Here is a 23,496-nt window from a genome sequence, read left to right on the forward strand (position 1 = left end):
TTTGTATTTGAAGTAGATTCTTGTTTTATGGTTTTATGTTATTTTATGTTTTTGTTTTGATGTCAAATGAACCAGAAATCAATCAGTTTAAACTAAATTATTTAGTGTTAAAGGGTCCAAATAAGTGAAGGTTCAGGTTTCCAGCTGACCATCAGCTTCTTGAAGCTGCTGACCTTTGACCTGGAAGCAGAAAGAATGAACTTAATTTTTAACTGTTTCTGGTTCTGGTGAATAAATAATGGTTCAATGTAATCTGGGCTCATTTTAACAGCAGCTGAGGAACAAATTATATTTTATTCATGTCCTGATTAATGAAAACTTAGAACTGGTTCTGGTTCTGATCACATTTTACCTTCACTAACATTCCTGGATCATTAAGAACAAAACACTTCATCCAGGTTTAGTAAACAGACATCATGTATTTTATAGTTTCACCACCAGATAAAGACAAAACTCCAATCATTGAAGAGTCCAGTTGGTTCCACATTAAAACAGGTTCTGGTTCCATTGGAGCTGATCAGAACCTGGATCAGCAGAATAACAGCAGCGGAGAGTTTGTTCAAACTGGGAGTCGTGATCATGGTTCATGTCTTCACATGTCAGGAGATAAAATGTTTTTCTGACTCAGTCAGACCAGATTCCTCAACAAGACCCAACATGAAACTCTGAGTTTGGTCTCATTTCTCCTCATGATACTTTCAGTTTAACCTCAACTGTTCATGTGGCACCAGTCTGGTTCTACTGTGGTTCTGTTGGGTTTCAGTTTGTTGTTCAGATGTTCTCCTACAACTAATTGGATCGTTTACACAAACTGTAAGTTTTCTTTGTTTCCTATGTGAACTTTGTATTTAGGAACTTGTTTCGTTCTGATGTTTGGAGAACAAATTCACTTCTGATTTCAGCTCAAAGTTTAATCTCTCTGATGCTTGAAGGTTAATCTGACGGATTATTAGGTTACTGATGAACTGGAATCTAACAACATGATGAAGAGATGTATCTTTATTTTTTTCTCTGAACTAATTCTTCTTGATTTTATTTCCTAGAATCAAACTCTGGTCTCCGTTATTAACTATTTAATAATCTGCTAACACTTTATTTGAAGGGGGTTGAATAAGACTGTCATTACACTGTCATAAACATGACATAACACCTGTCATGAACATCAATAAGTCTTCATGAATAGTTATGACTGTTGTCATAAAGCGTCATTCGGTAAATAATGACACTTTTAATACAAAGTTGACATTATTCGAAATGTCTCGTTATGACAACTTGTCATTAACCAAGAAATCATGATCTGACATAAATTTATTATAAAAGTATTACCGATTAAACTTTTAAAATTAGCTTTATGTAGTAATATTATAAAGCTCTGCCATGTTTAGTCTTAATTTTCTTAATTAATCGATCCTAAAGTTTTACAGCAAGATGTCTACAAAGCACTTATGAACTTAGCATTTGGAACATTATTTAAGGCTGTTTAACCCTTGTGCGTGCGAGGACTGAGGCAAACGTAGAGAACTGTGGCAAATGATAAAAGTTTTACGTGTGTGGGGTCGGTTGGTATGGACCCCATTTTTAAACACAAGGGCTAAGTAGTGCAATACACCATCTCCACCAGTGAGAGGCAGCAGTCCACGAACAGGCGTGCAGTTTGTTGGTGAAGAAGAAATCTTCCATATTGTGGCGCAAACCTAACACAAGTTATAACGGCCAGACATCCTGTTTAAGAAGAAGCTGAAGTTTGATACCTAATACATATGAGGTATGTACGGTGGCCGACAGGTGCAAATGCGCAGCAAAAGAGAAAACATGCAAACAAAAGAAAAGACACACCCCCGAATCAAATGCAGCAAACAAAAAAGAAAACACCCCCTAATTAAATGCAGCAAACAAAAAAGAAAACACCCCCTAATTAAATGCAGCAAACAAAAAAGAAAACACCCCCTAATTAAATGCAGCAAACAAAAAAGAAAACACCCCCTAATTAAATGCAGCAAACAAAAAAGAAAACACCCCCGAATTAAATGCAGCAAACAAAAATGAAAACACCCCCGAATTAGAAAACACCCCTGAATTAAATGCAGCAAACAAAAAAGAAAACACCCCCGAATTAAATGCAGCAAACAAAAAAGAAAACACCCCCGAATTAGAAAACACCCCCGAATTAAATGCAGCAAACAAAAAAGAAAACACCCCCGAATTAGAAAACACCCCCGAATTAAATGCAGCAAACAAAAAAGAAAACACCCCCTAATTAAATGCAGCAAACAAAAAAGAAAACACCCCCTAATTAAATGCAGCAAACAAAAAAGAAAACACCCCCGAATTAAATGCAGCAAACAAAAATGAAAACACCCCCGAATTAGAAAACACCCCTGAATTAAATGCAGCAAACAAAAAAGAAAACACCCCCGAATTAAATGCAGCAAACAAAAAAGAAAACACCCCCGAATTAGAAAACACCCCCGAATCAAATGCAGCAAACAAAAAGTGTTGAAAACGGAAGTGCTCCAGACCACTAGGGGGAGTCTAACAAAAAATAGCTGTGTCCGAATTCAGGCTCTGCATCCTTTAAAGCGGGTGTTCAGAAAAGCAGCAATGGCGACAAAATAATTTTTGTTGTATTACACTTAAAATTACACAAAATTATTTTTTACAATGTTTTTAGGCGAGAATGTAGATGTGTAGATCTGAAATATCTGCTCGGTTCATTAATAAATCACCTACTTCCAATATTGCTCCGACGTTTTCGGAGATGTCTTCTCCCGCTGCATTAACAGCCAGCTTCACTCGCAAGCTGTCAGCTGGCTGGGCGCTCCATGTAGATATTAAGTTAGGTAGTAGTAAAATCTTTTTATTAAGTAAAGTATTTAATTTATTCCTGAGCAAATGGGTTTGACTGATTAACGTTAAGCCTTCAAACATAGTTTATTTAACTGTAATGTCTTACTACCTGAGATCTGGAGAGTATTTGAAAATGAATAATATCCCTTGTATACATTAAACATTTTAGAATCAGACAGATTTTCTTTTTACTATGGAACAACCTTTATTACAAAAGGTGAAGAATAATACAGAAATAAAGAGTAAAAAACAACTGAGTCCGTTTTTTTTACTTCGTTGCTCTGTGCTTCACGTTGTCACGGTTGCTAAGCAACATAACGCCGAGATGGAGGCTAGGCTGAACACCAAGCACTATAGCTAGCATTAGCTGGTATTTCGCCAGTGGCCATAAATACAGTATAGTAATATTCTAATCACAAAAATACACAGTAATATGTCCATCTTACTTGCGAAAAGTCTGTCGAGCCCTCACGTCAGTAGTCCGTCGATCCGATCAACAATATTCCGCAGTGCTGAAGGCATCTTCTGCTGTTTTGGTTGAGCAAAGCAGGAGGGACGACCGCTCCAAGAGCGTATTTGCGCCGGAGCAGCAAATCGTGTGTGTGTGTGTGTGTGTGGGGGGCTGGGGGGTCTACTCTTTTATTATGTCTATGCGTCGAAGGATCAGTTTCTCAGGGCCCTTGAAAGGATGCAGAGCCTGAATTCGGACACAGCTATTTTTTGTTAGACTCCCCCTAGTGGTCTGGAGCACTTCCGTTTTCAACACTTTTTGTTTGCTGCATTTGATTCGGGGGGTGTTTTCTAATTCGGGGGTGTTTTCTTTTTTGTTTGCTGCATTTAATTCGGGGGTGTTTTCTAATTCGGGGGTGTTTTCTTTTTTGTTTGCTGCATTTAATTCGGGGGTGTTTTCTAATTCGGGGGTGTTTTCTTTTTTGTTTGCTGCATTTAATTCGGGGGTGTTTTCTAATTCGGGGGTGTTTTCTTTTTTGTTTGCTGCATTTAATTCGGGGGTGTTTACTAATTCGGGGGTGTTTTCTAATTCGGGGGTGTTTTCTAATTCGGGGGTGTTTTCTAATTCGGGGGTGTTTTCTTTTTTGTTTGCTGCATTTAATTCGGGGGTGTTTTCTAATTCGGGGGTGTTTTCTTTTTTGTTTGCTGCATTTAATTCGGGGGTGTTTTCTAATTCGGGGGTTTTTTCTTTTTTGTTTGCTGCATTTAATTCGGGGGTGTTTTCTTTTTTGTTTGCTGCATTTAATTCGGGGGTGTTTACTAATTCGGGGGTGTTTTCTTTTTTGTTTGCTGCATTTGATTCGGGGGTGTTTTCTTTTTTGTTTGCTGCATTTAATTCGGGGGTGTTTTCTAATTCGGGGGTGTTTTCTTTTTTGTTTGCTGCATTTAATTCGGGGGTGTTTACTAATTCGGGGGTGTTTTCTTTTTTGTTTGCTGCATTTGATTCGGGGGGGTGTCTTTTCTTTTGTTTGCATGTTTTCTCTTTTGCTGCGCATTTGCACCTGTCGGCCACCGTAGGTATGTGTCTTATTAACTTTACATTTTCTTTGAGAAAATAACATTGACTATGTTCTCTTTCTCTGTAATGTTAGCTATAAGCAATTCAAGCCAATCCTACCTTGCTGTAAGTTAAAGTTAGCTAAAGTTATTAATCACAATTACTGTAACGTTAGCCCTTAATATTAAATATATTTTAAAGACAGACAAATTGTTTTTCCCTCCAATTTTAATCTAGCAAATTAAAAGCTAATATATTAGTCAAAGTTATCCTTTATGTGCATTATTTAGCAACTTGGCTGATGTGACACAGTGCTTGTGTTCTTTGCTTTGGCAACTTTAGCCACATGAAGACCCAGGCTAGCCTAAGGACACATGGTGGGGAGGACAAAGTTGGCTAATGAAGACATGCTACTAGTGTGGAGGATGTAATAAGGACCAGCCACCAGAGAAAGAAGTTCCTATTTGACCAAAGAGAAAGAAGCAGATGAAATATTCCCCAAGAAAATTAGGTAAGTCGTTTTTGTGTTAATATTTTCACCATGTGAAGTGGGGTGGGACAGCCAGTGGGGAATGGGGAGCAGGAATCAACATTCACCAGCTGAGTTAAGTTACATTTTAGACAACTAAAAACTGATGTTAAATCTATTTATTTATTAATAAGCTTCTTGCAAACAACCCTAAGTTAGAGTATCTGGTTAGAAATAACTTAGAATGCTCATTAAGTAAAAAGATGCATTCATGTGCCTAAAACTATATGTTAAATGATGCATTCGAATAACAGTGGCAGTCTGTCTGAACTTCTGCCAGACAAATATTTGATCAGAATAATTTTGTTCAGCTCCAGTTATTATTCCACTTGTATTAAGAAATAATTGTATTGCACTTTATAACAACCAGTCATGTTAACTAGGCATTTGTCTGCCAGTCTACCATTCTGACAGTGTGCAGCAAGGGACATTTTTGAAATGGTATTTAAATAAATGCTGGAATATGATGACATTGTTTTTTGTTTTTGTTCTTTTTTTAAGTGACCACAATGAATTGAGTCATCACAGACTATGAGAATGTCCAGAAGAGATTCACCAAGTTTGAATTCATGAAAAGGCTTTCGCCATGATTAACTATTGCAAGAACAGCTGAAGAAGAAGATCTCCTGTTTTCAGAGCATTACAGGAAGACTATTACGAAGGAGATGGCTGACATAATCAAAGCAAAAAATGTTACTGTTGAAAGAACCTATTTTCTTAAGTCAAAGAATAAGTAATTCTGTTTTAGTTTTTCAATCAGCATTTCAGAGTAACAATATACTGGCCAGACGTTAAACCCTCTGTTATCTTAGAACAAGTTATCTTTTGTTTTATTCTAATGTACAAAGGGTTTGTTCTACAGTTATGATGGTAGTTATAAGTAGTCCAGTGTGTTTCACTTCATTTGAGGTAAGACTTAATATCAATAACTCTGTTAGCATTGCATTTGACACTGTAATACTAAATTACATCTTATAATTGTTGCTACTAGTTTCAATTTACTTGAGGTAAAAGTTAATATTAATGACACTTAATGACTTTGTCATAACTGGTGCTACTTGTTCCACTTTAGTTGATGTAAATGAAATTGTTAATGAGTCTGTTATTAAATCATTTGACCGTGTAATAAAGCTTAGTGAAATCCTTATTGCTTGTCTTACTTGTTTTGCTTTATTTCAGGGAGTGGAAATATTAATCATTGTTTTGTTAAGGCTTTGCTAGTGTAATAATTAAATCATTATAACTACTATTATGACAAATTTATGTTAGATCATGATTTCTTGGTTAATGACAAATTGTCATAACGACGACTTTTTGAATAATGTCAACTTTGTATTAAGTGTCATTATTTACCGAATGACACTTTATGACAACAGTCATAACTATTCATGAAGACTTATTGATGTTCATGACAGGTGTTATGTCATGTTTATGACAGTGTCATGGCAGTCTTATTCAACCCCCTTCAAATAAAGTGTTACCAATAATCTCACTGAATCAAACATATTTTAACTATATTATTTCATCTTGAAAGGAAGCAACAGGAAAATGCTGTTTCCGTATTTAGTTTAATGATTATGAACAAAAATAGTTCCTGATCTTCAGTCCGAATGATGTTCAAATCAGTGAATGTAAATGTTGCTCCATGTCTCCATCTAGTGGACTGATAGTAGAAGTTCAGGTTGAGCCAGTGAATGTAAATGTTGCTCCATGTCTCCATCTAGTGGACTGATAGTAGAAGTGCAGGTTGAATCAGTGAATGTAAATGTTGCTCCATGTCTCCATCTAGTGGACTGATAGTAGAAGTTCAGGTTGAGCCAGTGAATGTAAATGTTGCTCCATGTCTCCATCTAGTGGACTGATAGTAGAAGTGCAGCAGCTGATGCAGCTTCCTCTGCCTCTCTGCTGTCTGACTGCATTCACCTGACACTGATATGAAGCAGAGAAGAAGAGCCAATCAGAGGAGGAGCAGCTGATCTTTTTCCAGCACTAATGATGTAAAGGATGATCAGAGTTGATGTGCAGATGAATGATGTGTGTTTCCTCTGCAGGTGAAGCTAGAAAGTGTGTGTGAGCTGATGTGAATTCAGCAGCATGGATCAGTGTGAGGACAGAGAGGAGGGAGTCCCTCCCTCTAAAACCACTCTGTGTGGGGAAGATGAGAGCCAGAGCAAAGGTCAGAGGTGAGGTCACCATCTCTAACTGTCCACAGCCCTTTTCACACAGCGTTCACTATATCAGGCCAAAACAGACGTGGTGATGAAGCTGCTGCTGCTCCTCTTTGCTGCTTCATCCAGACTGAACAGATTCAGTTTTAATCATCATGTTTCTGTCAGGATCCATCAGAGACTCAGACCAGAACCAGAACCAGGACCAGAACCCAGCTGTGTGTCCTTTAAGAGTGAAAGGTCAAAGGATGAACCCTATAATTTTAAATCTCCTGGATCTCCACCATCAGAGAGGTGAGCTGTTTCTAACTGCTGTAAACTGAACCAGTAAGTTTCAGATATTCCCAGTTATATTTACAGAGTTTTGATCCATTATCTAAACCAGCTGCTCTGTTCTAATGAAAACACCTTCATATCTTCATCTCTGGTGATGATGATGATGATGTTCTGCTGCTTCCTGGCTCCATGTCAGACTAACAGTGGGACACATTTCCACCAGCCACTGGGAAATACCTGGTAAACCAGTCTGGTCCATCAGGACTTGGTTCCTGTGTGCATTGTGAGATCAGTTCAGCAGGAAGGAAAGCTTCATGATGTGGTTGGTGAGATCTGCTGGAACTCAACCAGACTGAGCTGATGTGGACCATCAGAGGTTCTGCTGGTTCTTAGTGGATCAGCAGGAACATTAAATCTTTACTTGGATCATCTGGTTCACTGCTCACATCCAGATATCACTTCATGGACCTTTACCTTCTGATTGTCTCTGTGTGGACAGATATAATGTGAGCTCACTGGCTTCCAGGATCTACAGGATCCATTTTAAATCCTCTAGAACATCCAGGAGAGGATCCCACATGGACACACCCACATATCTCAGAGCTCCTCCATGTCCACATCACCTCAGATCCAGTCATCAGAACCTGATGGATGTCCCACACTGTCCTGAAGACCTGTGTGGACAGAGCCTTCATTTCCACTGTCCCCAAGCTCTGGGACTCTGTCTCCACCAGCATCAGATCTGCTGACAGTGTGGACAGTTTGAAGTCCAAGTTCAGCACCAACTTTTTAAAATGTCAACTGGTGATTCTGGTGTTACTGGTCTTCATCCTTGTAGTTCATCTTCCTCTTTCTAACTTCTTTGTATTGTGTTCATGTGATGCTCTGTTTTCTGCTTTAATGTGACACTCTTAGTTATTTTATTAGTAAATAATGCTGGATGAACATTTCCTGCCTTCCTGATTGTTCCTGGTTCCTCCACAGAGTGGACCAGCAGAGCTCAGAGGTTCCCAGTGGTCTGTCTGCCCAGCAGCATCAAACACAGCTGGACTCCATATTTATGGTCTGTACATGAACAACAACTACTTTTCCATGGTTCTGTTCACAGTCGTCTCCATGCTGCACATGGTAGACCAGAGGACTGTCAGTCTGTCCAACATCCATCTGGTGTTTGGCTCCATGATTTCAGTCTGATGTTTCCTTCATCTATTATTCTGTTCCAGCTGCTGGAGGAAAACATTGTCACTTTTGTGAAGAACGAGCTGAAGAAGATCCAGAAGGTTCTGAGTCCAGATTACCCAGAATGCTCAGAGAGTCAGAGAGAGGATGATGAGGTGTTGAGAGATGACATTGAAGACCAGAGGAGGAGCAGCAGAGAGGCAGTGATGAAGATCACACTGAACTTCCTGAGGAGGATGAATCAGGAGGAGCTGGCTGACCGTCTGCAGAGCAGTAAGAGGATTTCTACAAAGATTTGACCTGATGGATAAATGACACATTTACTGATGTCTGAAGAAATGGAATCACATTTATTCAAATCATCTTCAGAACGTATTTTTGTTTCATCTCTGATTTTACATTGTGTGTTATTTTAGAACATCCTGCTGCAGTTTGTCAACATCAACTTAAATCTGGTCTGAAGAAGAAGTTCCAGTCTGTGTTTGAGGGGATTGCTAAAGCAGGAAGTCCAACTCTTCTGAACCAGATCTACACAGAGCTCTACATCACAGAGGGAGGGACTGGAGAGGTCAATGATGAACATGAGGTCAGACAGATTGAAACAGCATCCAGGAAACCACACAGACCAGAAACAACAATCAGACAAGAAGACATCTTTAAAGTCCCACCTGGAATAGATCAACCAATCAGAACAGTGATGACAAAGGGAGTGGCTGGCATTGGGAAAACAGTCTTAACACAGAAGTTCACTCTGGACTGGGCTGAAGACAAAGCCCACCAGAACATCCACTTCATATTTCCATTCACCTTCAGAGAGCTGAATGTGCTGAGAGAGAAAAAGTTCAGCTTGGTGGAACTTGTTCATCACTTCTTTACTGAAACCAAAGGAATCTGCAGCTTTGAACACTTCCAGGTTCTGTTCATCTTTGATGGCTTGGATGAGAGTCGACTTCCGCTGGACTTCCACAACAAGGAGATCCTGACTGATGCTACAGAGTCCAGCTCAGTGGATGTTCTGCTGACAAACCTCATCAGGGGGAAACTGCTTCCCTCTGCTCTCCTCTGGATAACCACACGACCTGCAGCAGCCAATCAGATCCCTCCTCAGTGTGTTGGCATGGTGACAGAGGTAAGAGGGTTCAATGACCCCCAGAAGGAGGAGTACTTCAGGAAGAGATTCAGAGATGAGCAGCAGGTCAGCAGGATCATCTCCCACATGAAGACGTCACGAAGCCTCCACATCATGTGCCACATCCCAGTCTTCTGCTGGATCACTGCTACAGTTCTGGAGGATGTGTTGGAGACCAGAGAGGGAGGAGAGCTGCCCAGAACCCTGACTGAGATGTACATCCACTTCCTGGTGGTTCAGGCCAAAGTGAAGAAGGTCAAGTTTGATGGAGGAGCTGAAACAGATCCACACTGGAGTCCAGAGAGCAGGAAGATGATCGAGTCTCTGGGAAAACTGGCTTTTGATCAGCTGCAGAAAGGAAACCTGATCTTCTATGGATCAGACCTGACAGAGTGTGGCATCGATATCACAGCAGCCTCAGTGTACTCAGGAGTGTTCACACAGATCTTTATAGAGGAGAGAGGGCTGTACCAGGACAAGGTGTTCTGCTTCGTCCATCTGAGTGTTCAGGAGTTTCTGGCTGCTCTTCATGTTCATCTGACCTTCATCAACTCTGGAGTCAACCTGATGGAAGAAAATCAACCATCCTTTTTCTCTACATTTTTTAGCCAATCAAATATAAACTATCTCCATCAGAGAGCTGTTGACCAGGCCTTACAGAGTCCAAATGGACACCTGGACTTGTTCCTCCGTTTCCTCCTGGGACTTTCACTGCAGACCAATCAGAGACTCCTACAAGGTCTGCTGACACAGACAGGAAGTAGCTCACAGACCAATCAGGAAACAGTTCAGTACATCAAGGAGAAGATCAGTGAGAATGTGTCTGCAGAGAAAAGCATCAATCTGTTCCACTGTCTGAATGAACTGAATGATCGTTCTCTAGTGGAGGAGATCCAACAGTCTCTGAGTTCAGGAAGTCTCTCCACAGATAAACTGTCTCCTGCTCAGTGGTCAGCTCTGGGTTTCATCTTAGTGTCATCAGGAAAAGATCTGGATGTGTTTGACCTGAAGAAATACTCTGCTTCAGAGGAAGCTCTTCTGAGGCTGCTGCCAGTGGTTAAAGCCTCCAACAAAGCTCTGTAAGGACACATTGTTACTGCAGGTATTTTTGATAGAAATCTGTTGATGATGAGATAAATATTGATCTATGTTGTTTCAGTTTATGTCTTGGTGCATTGTCCCCAATGTCACTTTATCGCAGTCCACAAGTAGAAGAGAGACCAACTTCCTTCAGTTGTTGGTCATGATGTTACATATTCAGTCTGCAAAACTCCTCCTTTCTCTAAATCGGAAGCTGGATTATTCCGTTCATGGTAGAATTTAATAGTTCTCTTGACAGTCTGCTTGTTGCCTGTAGTTCAGTATTTCAATTCTGGAGAACAAACAAATTCACAAGAAAGAGTATTATAAAGATTTGTAAAATAAGAGTAGTTTCAATATTTCCAAGAAGAAAAATGTTCCTCTTGAACATTATTCAACAGATTTTCCTCCTTGTCTCCTCAGACTGAGTGGCTGTAACCTCTCAGAGAGAAGCTGTGAAGCTCTGTCCTCAGTTCTCAGCTCCCAGTCCTCCAGTCTCAGAGAACTGGACCTGAGTAACAACAACCTGCAGGATTCAGGAGTGAAGCTTCTCTCTGCTGGACTGAAGAGTCCAAACTGCAACCTGGAGACTCTCAGGTACAATGTTTAGTCTTGGTGAAACCAGATTGAGAACATTCCTGACAGCAGAAATGATGCAATTATTATTTAATTAGCAGATTGTTAATAATAGATGTCTGACTGTAACATTGCTAATTATGCCAAGTCTTGACACATAAACTTAGCTGGTTTTCATTTACTCCAGGCTGAAAGAACCAAGAAGAGAGATATTTAAACAGGTGGGGGTCAGGCTAACTATGGGTACTTGACAGACTGCTGCATCCTAGATGGACAAAGGATCATTATTGCAGATCCTTTCTCCAAGCAGTTGTTAGACTTTCTAATTCATTCTACAAGTGACAGATGTTGATATTTATGTCTGAATACAGTTTTAACATTATTTTTATTTTATTATTATGTGATGAATTGTGTGTCTGCAGCTTATCAGGCTGTTTGGTCTCAGAGGAAGGCTGTGCTTCTCTGGCCTCAGCTCTGACCTTTAACCCCTCCCATCTGAAAGAGTTGGACCTGAGCTACAATCATCCAGGAGACTCAGGAGTGAAGCTGCTGTCGGCTGGACTGAAGGATCCAGACTGGAGACTGGAAGCTCTCAGGTATGGAGGAACCTGCTGCAGGAGCAGAGAAGGTCTGATAGTGTAATGATTTGTTTTTTCTGTGTATTCATTTAGGTTTCTGTCTTCTGTTGATTCTCTGTGTTGTCCCGTCTACCCCTTGATTGTTTACACCTCTCCCTTGTTTCCCCTGATTGTCTCCCTGTATATTTAATCCCGCCTGTGTTCCCTGCTCCTTGTCAGATCCTCATCCCATGTTTGTCTTGCGTCTACTGTAAGTTATCATTTGATTTACCAGTTGCTACCAGACTCAGAGCTTTTGTCACCGCTCATCCATGCTGCCTGGATTTTGTTAATTTGTTTATTCATTAAAACCTTCATCATTTACTCCTCATCCTGGGTCCAACCACGTTTCTACCTCTCCGATTTTGTTTTGAGGGCAGAGGGAAAAAAAGGGCAGAAACCGCGGGGGGGACTCCAACCTGCACCCTTTTTCTCCCTAGCGCTTGAACCCCAGTTGGGATTCAAAATTGTTGCTTATGTCCCATAAGCAACTCTAAGCAGGTGGTTTTTAAGTCGAGATTCAAAGGCAATAAGTATCCAATGAAAAACTGTACAAAACCTGATGCTGAATGAACCTGGGAAACCAACCCATTGTCATGATGTGTGGTTGTTGGTGGTGGTGAGAGATACGCCGGGGAACCCAGGTAGTCATGATGAAAAGATGATTTAATGATAAACTAGGAGGAACAACAGAAAATCTCTGGCAGCACAGGAACAGACACAGACGTGAGACGAGGGTGAAACACGACGAGGATCCGACAAGGAACACTGACAACAGGTGGGACTAAATACACTGGGAGGGTAATCACAGGAACGACACACAGCTGGGATCAATCAAGACAGAGACTCAGGGGAAAACAGGACTAGACAGACAGAAACTACACAGAAAACACAGATCCTAACACCCATCTACTGAATGGGACAAAATCTGTTTGAAACTGTCTCCTATCAGAGTTCTGTTTGTCTCTCTGTCTTCACACACCAGGAGCATCGTAGAGTGGGGGGGCTTCCACTGACAGATCTACAAGAATGTGACTGGCTGATGGACAGGCAGTCAAAAATATGCAGATTAATATTATTGAGATGCAGATATTGGTATTGAAATGTTATGGCTGAGAGAAAATGTAAATTTTAGAATAAGTAGAAAGGTTTCAGTTACATTAAGAAAGGCAGAACTTCACAACTCACAGAAATGGATAATTATAGGTGTAAGAGTGCTGCCAAGTTTTGGATTTGAAAATACTGGAAACTTGTAATCATCCGCTGCTACAGCCAGAACAAGGGGGAGGGTGCAGCGTACCGTCAGAGCACGGGGAGAGGGAGGTGCGAAGGTTGGGTCATGTGGGGAGGTTTAGGTGGGAAGGTCAGGGAGGTTAGCGTTTAGCTTGTCTTCTTCATAAAGAGTCCAAACCTTTGCATGTACTCCAAACTGTTCAAGAACAGCAGCTGATTTAATTTGGGTATAACTTTTCAGGCGTTTTTGGTTATTTGGGGGGCGAGAATAAAGGGGTTAATGAGTATGTTCAGATTCAAACGTCTTCAAACTGTCATATCACTCATTCCGGATTCTGAGGAGTTCAGCAGTTAGATTTCCATGATGATCTACAGAGGACAGAAAGGACTTTAAAACAGTGTTGGACTGTTCCTGTCTCAGTGGAGGACAATGTGTGTCTGAGAGACATGTAATGTCCATGTTTGCTGCTGAAAGAGACTGATGGTCTGACCCCCCTCCTCCTTTCAGGGTGGAGCCTGCTGGAGGCCCATTCTTGGTACCAGGTCCATGGAGATGTAAGTGTGTTTTTCATCTGATTCATGACAACAAAGCAGCTCACATTCAACCATCTTCAAACTGTCACATCACTCATTCAGGATCATCATCAAAGATCAATAAATGATCAATAACTGCAGCTGGATTGTGTTTGTTCTCTCCATCAGATTCCTGTCAACTCACCATCGACACAAACACAGTGAACAGAGAGCTCAAACTGTCTGAAGACAACAGGAAGGTGACATGTGTGAAGGAGCTTCAGTCATATCCTGATCATCCAGACAGATTTGATTACTGGAATCAGCTGCTGTGTAGAACTGGTCTGACTGGTCGCTGTTACTGGGAGGTCGAGTGGAGAAGATATGTTTATATATCAGTGAGTTACAGAAGAATCAGGAGGAAAGGAGACAGTAGAGACTGTTTGTTTGGAGGGAATGATCATTCCTGGAGTCTGGACTGCTCTGATAGTAACGGTTACTCTGTAAGACACAATAACATAGAAACTCATCTCCCCTCCTCCTCCTCCTCCTCCTCCTCCGTCTCTAACAGAGTATCAGTGTATGTGGACTGTCCCGCTGGCATTCTGTCCTTCTACAGAGTCTCCTCTGACTCACTGATCCTCCTCCACACCTTCAACACCACATTCACTGAACCTCTGATTCCTGGATTTGGGTTCTGGTTCAGTTCTGGTTCCTCAGTATCTCTGTGCTGAAATGAGTCTCAAGAGTCTAAATATTTTCCTCCTGTCTCTCACTGTTGAACAGATAGTTCATCTCTACATGTTTTCATGGATCCAAACTGTTTCTTGGTGAAACTCTTCCATGTGATTCTTTCGAAATATTTTCTTCTTCCAGTCATTTAAAGAGGAAGTTGGAATTATTCCAGGATTATTCCAGGATCCATATGTTGTTTTTCTGTTTCCAGTCAGAGATTTTCTTCAATATTTCTTGGATTCAAATGTTAAATGATCTTTTTGTATATTTGCTGCAGTTATTCTTCATATATTTAGTGAACAATAAAAACAGTTTTTTCTTCTGTATTTCATTCATTTGCTGCTTAAATATCAATAAAATATTTTTTTCAATTTCAACTTTCATAAATCCCTAAATTAGAGGAAATTATTCCCATCTTGAAACCAGTTGAAGGTTAAATTACGTTTCTTTAAATAACATGTAGAAAATCTTAACATTTCCTGTTTCATTCAGAACTTCTACCTGAAACTCAGAACCTGCAGAACATTTTTCTCTCTGGAGAAAAAATCCAGGAACTGGAAGATCAGAGCAGAATGAAAACTGGAGATCAGTGATGGAAAGAAAAGCTCTGATCGCTGCATCTCTGACATATTTTAAATATATATTTAATAAACTGAATCTAATTCTATCTGCTGCTGACTGCAGGCTGCACCTGAGCAGCTGATGCAGGTTCTACTCTTCATTAAGTCTCTGGTCAAAATGAGTCCAGTTTGGGATGAGAAAGATTTTATGTGGTTCTGTTTTGAAATGTAAACTCTGGACAAGCTGGATGACGGAGCAGAATCACCGTCCCGATCAAAGATGGATGATAAAGAAGGTCAAGTTGTGATGATAACAGAAAAATAAGAACCGCTGAGTTTTAATGCTGCCTATGTTTAATAACATGAGAAAACTACATGTTTTATATTCATTTAATCTATATTTAATAATTTTTACACAAATGAAAGCACAAATTTAATGCGTTTATTTTTCTAAATTCAACATATGAAATATTCAGCCCTTCATTTTATGAAAAGATGGTCAGCTCTCTTGATACAAGAGAAAACTATTTTTAAGAAAGTTGCTACTTATCAGTTAATTATCAATTGATTAGAACAATTAACTTTAGATTAATTACAATCAAACTTGTGTCTCAGTTTTATGTACTATAAAAATGTTAAATGAATTATTGGTTTTCACTGGCTATAACCAATAATCATCCTAATAAATATAAAATTCTAATGATGCCAGTCTCTTCCTGTGTAACTCCTCTAAAATAAGAGTTTTGTTTCTTAAATTACCAAATTAAATTCAGTTTATTGTTGATTTTCTAAGGATATGCTGTAAAATTATAACAGTTTAAAATTTCACAATTAAATAAAATTAATTCTACACTAATTTTCCATTTCCATTAAACAATTATTTCACCTCCAAAAAAACCAAATGTTTAGTTTATTCCTTGACATTTTTTATCATTCCCCCAATAATTAAATAAAATTTACAGATGGAAAAGTTACAACCCAGAATCAACAACTACTAGTAATCAGAAATTAAAGGGATAATAATAAATCTGTCATAATGGATGGTAGACTTCTAACCCACATCCAGAATCAGGCCCAGAGATTATTGGTGAGTAACTGTTTATTAGAGAAAACTATCACAATGTCTGGTAGGTGATCCTTGGGTCCGAGTCTCGCCTGGAAGCGGAGAGAACAGGTCAATGATCTGGCCAGAGGTGGACAACAAGTTTGATGGGATAACGGGAGTAATAGCATCGTCTTCTTGGAGGGCTTTCCGATGGGGGGAACGAACAGTGGGCTGGAGCGGGCAGGCCGGTGAGGTTCTGAGAGCAGCAGGCAGATTCGCCAATGGAAGTCGGCTACTACCTGGAAATGAGAGACAGGGAACAAGTGAGGATGGCTGACAACAGGCAGAGGTTTTCTCATGAAGGTCACAATAATGCTCGCGTTTCTCAGGGGAAGGCTTAGCGAGCCAGAGACTACTGTGAAGGAATAATCATCCGGCGGAGAGGAGAGGTCTGGTAGCTCCTTAAATCCTCTGACTGATGATCCAACCAGCTTCAGGCGTGCAGATCCACTCCAGGCCTCCCCAACGGGGAGCCGAAGGGGAGAGACACTTCTCTTAAAGGAAAACCCAGAACCTGACAAAATCGAATGTAATTAATCTATAAGATGACAGATGTTACCGTGGGGTTAGACTTAAAGACAAAAAAAACAAAAAAAAAAACTGATCCATTTTTCAAGAGGATCATCAAGAGCAATTTATTTTTGCACTAAATTTGTCAATATTTATTACATATAAATACTTTTGTTTTAAAATCATACATAATTGGACTTATAGAAATTATATTTACTGATGGTTTTAATTTTTTTCAGAATAGTTGTCATGGAAAATTAAGTTTGTCTAAAATCATTATTTAGTTGAAAGTGTTTGGTGTGAAATCACTGCCTACAGAACCTGAAACATAGAAATCATTCATATTTTATTGATCTTGTTTTCTTTGTCTGGTGAACGTTTTTCAAAATGGCCGTCATGATTGTAATGGAGAATGTATGTTTGTAATAAAATTGGCAGAAGGTATAGCAATGGTAGCGACAGCTAAACAAAATGTCAGGTTCACTAAACGCTAATTGGAAAACAAGAACCTCAGCAGAACTAATGTCAAACCGTTAAACACATAAAGCATTAAAAGCAGCCATTGCTAAACTACCAAATACTTTTAAAAATACCAGAAACTAACACGAAATCACTAAACATTGGCTTCTGATTTTGCTACGTATTATCATTTTAAAGTTGTATAAATGAGATGACCAAAGTTAAAAACATATGAAGGAACCTAAAGTTCCTCCATGTCATGAAAACAGGAACATTTAATGTCCATATTTGGTTCAAAAGGCTCAGAATTGGCAGCCATCTTGAAAAATGTTGGTCATCCTGAAACTCAAGAGGCTGATGGGAAACCCGAGGGGTTAGCATGCTAATTTTATGCTTTTATCCACACTTGAATTATGTTTACAGTAAATGCTGCATTTAAACAAACTAATAAACTTCATCATATATATTAATATGATACTCCGAGTCTAGTCAAAGTTTTTATAATGAATCAGTGATTTAGTTTTGCATTTAGAGCCACTCAAAGCTAAAATCATTTAATTGTGCAAAACATAAATTGTATTATTAATTTGTCATAACAAAGATATCATTCATGTGTTTTGTTTGTCACAGATCTTCACCTCATGACATCATGTTTGTTTTCTCCAGTAGAGGAAGTGTTGCTACTTCTGTTTTAGCTCAAACCTGAAACAATCGACCTGATGAACACAAAGTCCTGCAGAGTGTGTGTGTGTGTGTGTGTGTGTGTGTGTGTGTGTGTGTGTGTGTGTGTGTGTGTGTGTGTGTGTGTGTGTTTGCACAGGTGAATTAACAGGACATTTCGCCTGTATACACGCAACACTAACGGGACATTTTGAATTAGTGGGACAGTGCCGATGTCCTCATAATTCTTGCAACATAAAAATGATTGGAGGGGGTTTGAATGGATGTCAAAGGGTTAAATTCCAAAAATCAGGCAAAGTCCCCATAAGTCACAATTACAAGACATGTGTGTATAATGTGTGTATCGATTTGCGCCCCGGGTGGTAACTCTTGGTATTGCACTTGCTCATGAATAATTCACACATGTGTATCTTTTTAGACACGCTGATTGGCCAGCATATGCGGGTCCCTGTAATGAAGGTTTTTGTCAGGAAAATGTGTGTTAAATAACAATTCTCCTAAAAATATGCTACTTTATTGAATGCAAATCTGGCTAAATTAAAACACTGATTATTTTAGATGTACTAAATCTGTAACTGGCTGTTGAGTGATTCATTTCAACAAAGTTAATCTTTAATCTATGGTTTTATAGTATACTGAAGGATGTAAGAGGATTGATAATATTGAGTCTAAAAATTTCAGTGGCTTAATGGTATGGTATTACTGGCCATAGCATATTTTTGGATTGTAAATTAAATTTTGAATGATTAAAAGATAGTTGTTAATAAATATTGGGAGATTGAAAGTTAATTATCACATGCAAATGTAATAGCTTAAGTATAGGGACAAACTTTACCCAACTAAATCCTAACCTAGAGTAATGCAACTCACTAGATGTTGCAGATTTCACTAAAAAGAGACTTAGACTTGTAAGAGGTTATGTGAACATCCCTGGACAACACCTTTTTATCCATATATACAGTGAATCTGGAAAGTATTCACAACGCTTCAATTTTTCCATGTTTGGCTATGTTATAACATTTTTCCAAATTGTATTAGTCCCTTTCCTCAAGATTCATAACACAAATGCCCTATTATGACACGATGTGTGAAAAATGTGTGATTTTTGCAAACTAACTAAAAACAGAATTACTAAGAAATTAAATTTACATACATAAGTATTCACAGCCTTTTTCATGAAGCTCGAAATAGAGCTATTTTCACTGATAATTGCAGAGATTAAGTTCTACAACTTAAATAGATTCCACCTGTAATAGCCAATTCTGTTGATTTGATTAGATCTGGAAAGGCACACACCTGTCTTTATAAAGTCCCAAAATGGACAATGGATATCAGTATGCAAACACCAAGCATGAAATCAAATACATTGTCTGTAGACCTCAGAGACAGCATTGTTTTGAGGCAAAAATCTGGGGAAAGATATAAAACATTCTCCTGCTTTGAAGGCCCCAATGAGCTCAGTGGCCTCCTTCATTCATAAATGGAATCAGTTTGGAACAACTAGTACTCTGTATAGAGCTAGTTGGTTGTCTAAATTGAGTAATCAGGAGAGAAGGGCCTTAGTCAGGAAGGTAACCAAGTACCCTATGGTTACTCCAATGTTCCTCTTTTGAGAGAGGAAAACCGAGAATCTGACCCCTGGCTACAGAAACTGGCTCTTGGGATGCGAAATGTCACCTCTGGTGGGGAAGAAGCCTAAGCAGGTGTGCAAGGTTGAGAGGTTCCATCTAGAAATAGTCGGTTTCACCTTGACCCATGGCTCGGGTTCTGGAACCAGTCTCCTTGAGAGGGGTTGGACACTCTTTCTCTCTGGAGTTGCCCCCAGTGACAGGCATTTGGCCAGAGTGGACATACTTTTGTTGCCCCCCATCTCGGTGCTTACACATTGAGGTTCGTCCCGGTGAGTGAGAGGGTAGCCTCCCTCTGCTTAGAAGTGGGGGGCTGGGTCCTGACGGTTTGTGCATGTGCATGTTCAGATTACCCACCCTTTTTGGAGTCCTTTGAATGTTAATGTAGAGTGCACCTCTTGAGGACTCCCTTGTTCTGCTTGGAGACTTCAATGCTCACTTGGGCAATAACAATGAGACCTGGAGGGGCACGGTAGGAAGAAATGGATCTCCTGACCTGAACCTGATAGGTGTTCTGTTGTTGGACTTCTGTTGTTGGACTTCTGCCCTGATATCCCATATCATGAAGGTCACAGAAAGACTCCTGTTGGCCCACCTGAATAAGCTGACAAGCACATATCAGGACCCCCTGCAGTTTGCTTATTGCCATGGAGTAGGAATTTATGGTGCCATCATATACCTGCTTCATCAAACCCACTGTCATCTGGACAAAGCAGGCAGCACTTTGAGGATCATGTTCTTTGATTTCTCCAGTGCATTTAACACAATTCAGCCTGATCTGCTCTGTGAGAAACTTCAGAAGACACAGATGGAGGCCTCAACAAGGACTGTGTGTCTAACCAGGTGGTCAACAACACAGGAGCTCCACAGGGCACTGTACTCTCACCATTCATTTTCACTCTGTGCACATCATGCTTTCAGGATAAGTCTGACTTCTGTCACCTATGAAAATACTCGGCTGACTGCAGTTGTGGGATGCATCAGAGATGGACAAGAGGCTGAGTACAGAGAGCTGGTGGACTGCTTTGTGGCATGGTGTGGGGACAATTATCTCATCCTGAATGAAAATAGAACAAAGGAGATTATTGTTGATTTCCGGAGAAACAGTGTTAGATCAAGCCCCATTTCCATCATGGGAGAAGAAGTGGAGGTGGTTAAGGAAAATGGAGTAACACCTTGGTGTTCAGCTAGATAACAGACTAGACTTGAAACTCAACAGTGAAACCGTCTACAAGAAAGGACAGAGTAGACAGTATTTCTTGAGGAAGCTAAAATCCTTTAACCTGTTGGTCTCAGGTTGTCATTCACAATGACAGGGGTGTCAAACTCCAGTCCTCAAGGGCCGCTGTCCTGCAGTGTTTAGATGTGCCACAGGTAAAAAACAGTGGAATGAAAGGGCTTAATTACCTCCTCCCTGTGTAGATCGGTTCTCCTGAGCCTTGCTAATGACCTAATTATTCTTTTCAGGTGTGGTGCAGCAGAGGCACATCTAAAAGTTGCAGGACAGAGGCCCTTGAGGACTGGAGTTTGACACCCCTGTCACGAGAGGACCCAAATTTGGGTCCTCTAGTGACAGACAGGTTAAGGTTTGCAGCAAGATCCTGCATATCTTTTATAAGTCTGTTGTTGAGAGCACCGTCTCCTCTGCTGTCATCTGTTGGGAGAGCAGCATCAGACCCAGGGACTTAAAAAGCTTAACAATTTGATAAAGAAGGCTGGTTCTGTTCTGGGGACGACTGTTAAAATTCTGAAGATGATGATCCACAGAGGAATTTTGCATAAAATCAAAAAAAGTTTTAGACAATGCTCACCATCCTGTTATTTCAAATCCGAGTCTCTTCAGCCAGACGTTTCTACAGATTGGTTGTAAAGCGGACTGCTACAGGAGATCTTTCTTGGCCACAGCCATCACAATCTATTATAACTCCTTAATTAGTTACGTCAACATTTAATTTCCGTTTTGAATAAGCAAACTACTTTTGAATTTAATTGAATAAAGACCCAATGAGATCAAGATATACACCACAGGTCACTAATAGGTGGACCCTGGTCCGCATCTAGACTAAAATGATGTCTCATGTGGACCCAAAACAAAAATGACAACCTAAAATCTTGTTGAGCACTGTCTGATTTACTGGTGCAGCTTTTACAGTATAAGCCAGTGTTTCTCAACCCTGGTCCTCACCGCCCCCACTGTCCTGCATGTTTTAGGTATTTCCCTTCTGCCACACACCTGGATTGTATCTCTGGGTGATTAACAGGCTTCTGCAGTATTGGATGGTCATGCAATCATTTGAATCAGCTGTTCTGGAATAGAGACACATCTAAAACATGCAGAGCAGGGGGGCGTGAGGACTGGGGTTGAGAAACACTGGTCTAAGCAGATTTATCCATGAAGGAAAAGTCTGTAAGGACTGATCCCCTGGCTCCAAAGGGCTACTGTCCTCAAAGCTTTCCCAGCTCTGAGGTAAGTAGGTAAATCTTAAATCTTAGTAGGTAAATCTTAATTATGTTTGGCTCCACACACGTGACACGTGAGTCAGCTTTCTCTACAATGAATATTATAGAAACAAAATATTGTTCCTGGCTCACCAATGAGCACATCCACATACATGAGACTGGTTCTGACATCACTCAAGCACAGGTTAAAATTATGGCATGACAAGCAAGCACTCACTTCTGTCACTGAAAGCAAAAGAAATAAGTGATCTAAGTCTAAAAATGTTCAGTTATTAAATCTGTTCATTTTTAAATAGTTTAAGTCCAGATGGTAAACAAAAATATAAAGCTTTCTTCAATTTGTTTTTCTGAGGTTAGTCACTTGTAAACAAGTTTTCTTGTTTCACCTATGTTCTTCTTTTGACTTGACATCCTACTTTTACTCAGTGATTGAGACATACATGTTCAACTCCCTGTTTCATGACAATAAATATTGTCAAAAGGTACTCGAATAAGACTGAATTCATTTAATTTGAAAAGCAAATCAAGTCATGCAGATGCTGAAACAACTACCTAGCTAAGTTTTTTTAAGTATATATATATATAGTTCCCTTCTCACCCTCCGCGGGTGGTCTTCTTCATCCTCTGAGCTCGGGTCCTCTACCAGAGGCCTGGGAGGTCGAGGGTTCTGCGCAGTATCTTGGCTGTGCCTAGAACTGCACATTTCTGGACTAAGATGTCTGATGTCATTCCTGGGATCTGTTTTAGCCACTGCTCCAGTTTGGGGGTGACTGCCCCGAGGGCCCTGATGACCACTGGCACCACTGTGGTCTTCACCTTCCAGGCCTTCTCCAGTTCCTCTCTGAGGCCCTGGTATTTCTCCAATTTCTCGTGCTCCTTTTTCCTGATGTTGTAGTCATTTGGTATTGCTACATCCACCACAACGGCTTTCCTCTGTTCTTTATCCACCACCACAATGTCCGGTTGGTTCGCCATTGCTATCTTGTCTGTCTGGATCTGGAAGTCCCACAGGATCTTAGCTCGGTCATTCTCCACCACTTTTGGGGTTGTTCCCCATTTTGATCTCGGGGCTTCCAGTCCATATTCTGCACAGATGTTTCTGTACACTATGCCCGCCACTTGGTTATGTCGTTCCATGTACACTTTCCCTGCCATATATATATATATATATATATATATATATATATATATATATATATATATATATATATATATATATATATATATATAATATTACTTCAGACCTTGGCATCATGAAATATTGCTAAGATATCATAAATTGAATACCCCTGATATACACAATTGCACATACTATATAACTGATCACTATGAAAATGACATCTGTAATAATTTTGGAAATCACTGTCATGAAGGTCCCAGGTAGTGGATAAATAATTATTCTATCACAAAATCTAGTGGATGATTTGTTCATCAAAGAACACCAAATTGGAGAGAGGAAAAGGGGTGGAGCCTTAATCCCTCCCCACCTGTCATTTTCCTCCCAAGACTGATGTTGCACTCTCTGCGAGGATACACAATTATACTGCACTGGAACTCAGATGGATGTGGAGAAGTATGCAGGTAAGTCTTTGTTAAAGTGCTTTGAACATAAGCAAGGTTAGCAAACTTTTACTGATATTTGCAATGTGACCAACATATATTTTCATGCAGCACTTGCTAATTAAGCTAATGAGCAAAAGCTAG

General features: G+C 39.9%; 1 protein-coding gene across 1 annotated transcript; it reads left to right on the forward strand.

Annotated features, from left to right (window-relative positions):
• Positions 1-705: 705 nt before the first annotated feature.
• On the forward strand, positions 706-14,713 carry LOC148156262 (NLR family CARD domain-containing protein 3-like). The gene is made up of 11 exons (XM_088011159.1): positions 706-813; positions 4,697-4,865; positions 6,935-7,066; positions 7,220-7,345; positions 8,312-8,390; positions 8,551-8,779; positions 8,923-10,714; positions 11,139-11,312; positions 11,714-11,887; positions 13,650-13,696; positions 13,844-14,713. Exons 3-11 carry the CDS (start codon positions 6,978-6,980, stop codon positions 14,386-14,388), a joined length of 3,255 nt encoding a protein of 1,084 aa, XP_087867285.1. The 5' UTR covers positions 706-813; positions 4,697-4,865; positions 6,935-6,977; the 3' UTR covers positions 14,389-14,713.
• The last annotated feature ends 8,783 nt before the right edge of the window (positions 14,714-23,496 follow it).

The sequence above is a fragment of the Poecilia mexicana genome, unplaced genomic scaffold, assembly GCF_051168715.1.
Source record: "Poecilia mexicana isolate PSO_F unplaced genomic scaffold, ASM5116871v1 scaffold_12, whole genome shotgun sequence".
NCBI lineage: Eukaryota > Metazoa > Chordata > Actinopteri > Cyprinodontiformes > Poeciliidae > Poecilia > Poecilia mexicana.

Excerpts from the sequence above, each read along its gene's own strand:
- LOC148156262 (XM_088011159.1), top strand. The coding sequence starts at position 6,978 with ATGGATCAGTGTGAGGACAGAGAGGAGGGAGTCCCTCCCTCTAAAACC. Across the intron at positions 10,715-11,138 it reads AAAGCCTCCAACAAAGCTCT|ACTGAGTGGCTGTAACCTCT; the intron begins GTAAGGACACAT and ends TTGTCTCCTCAG. Across the intron at positions 13,697-13,843 it reads GGTACCAGGTCCATGGAGAT|ATTCCTGTCAACTCACCATC; the intron begins GTAAGTGTGTTT and ends TCTCTCCATCAG.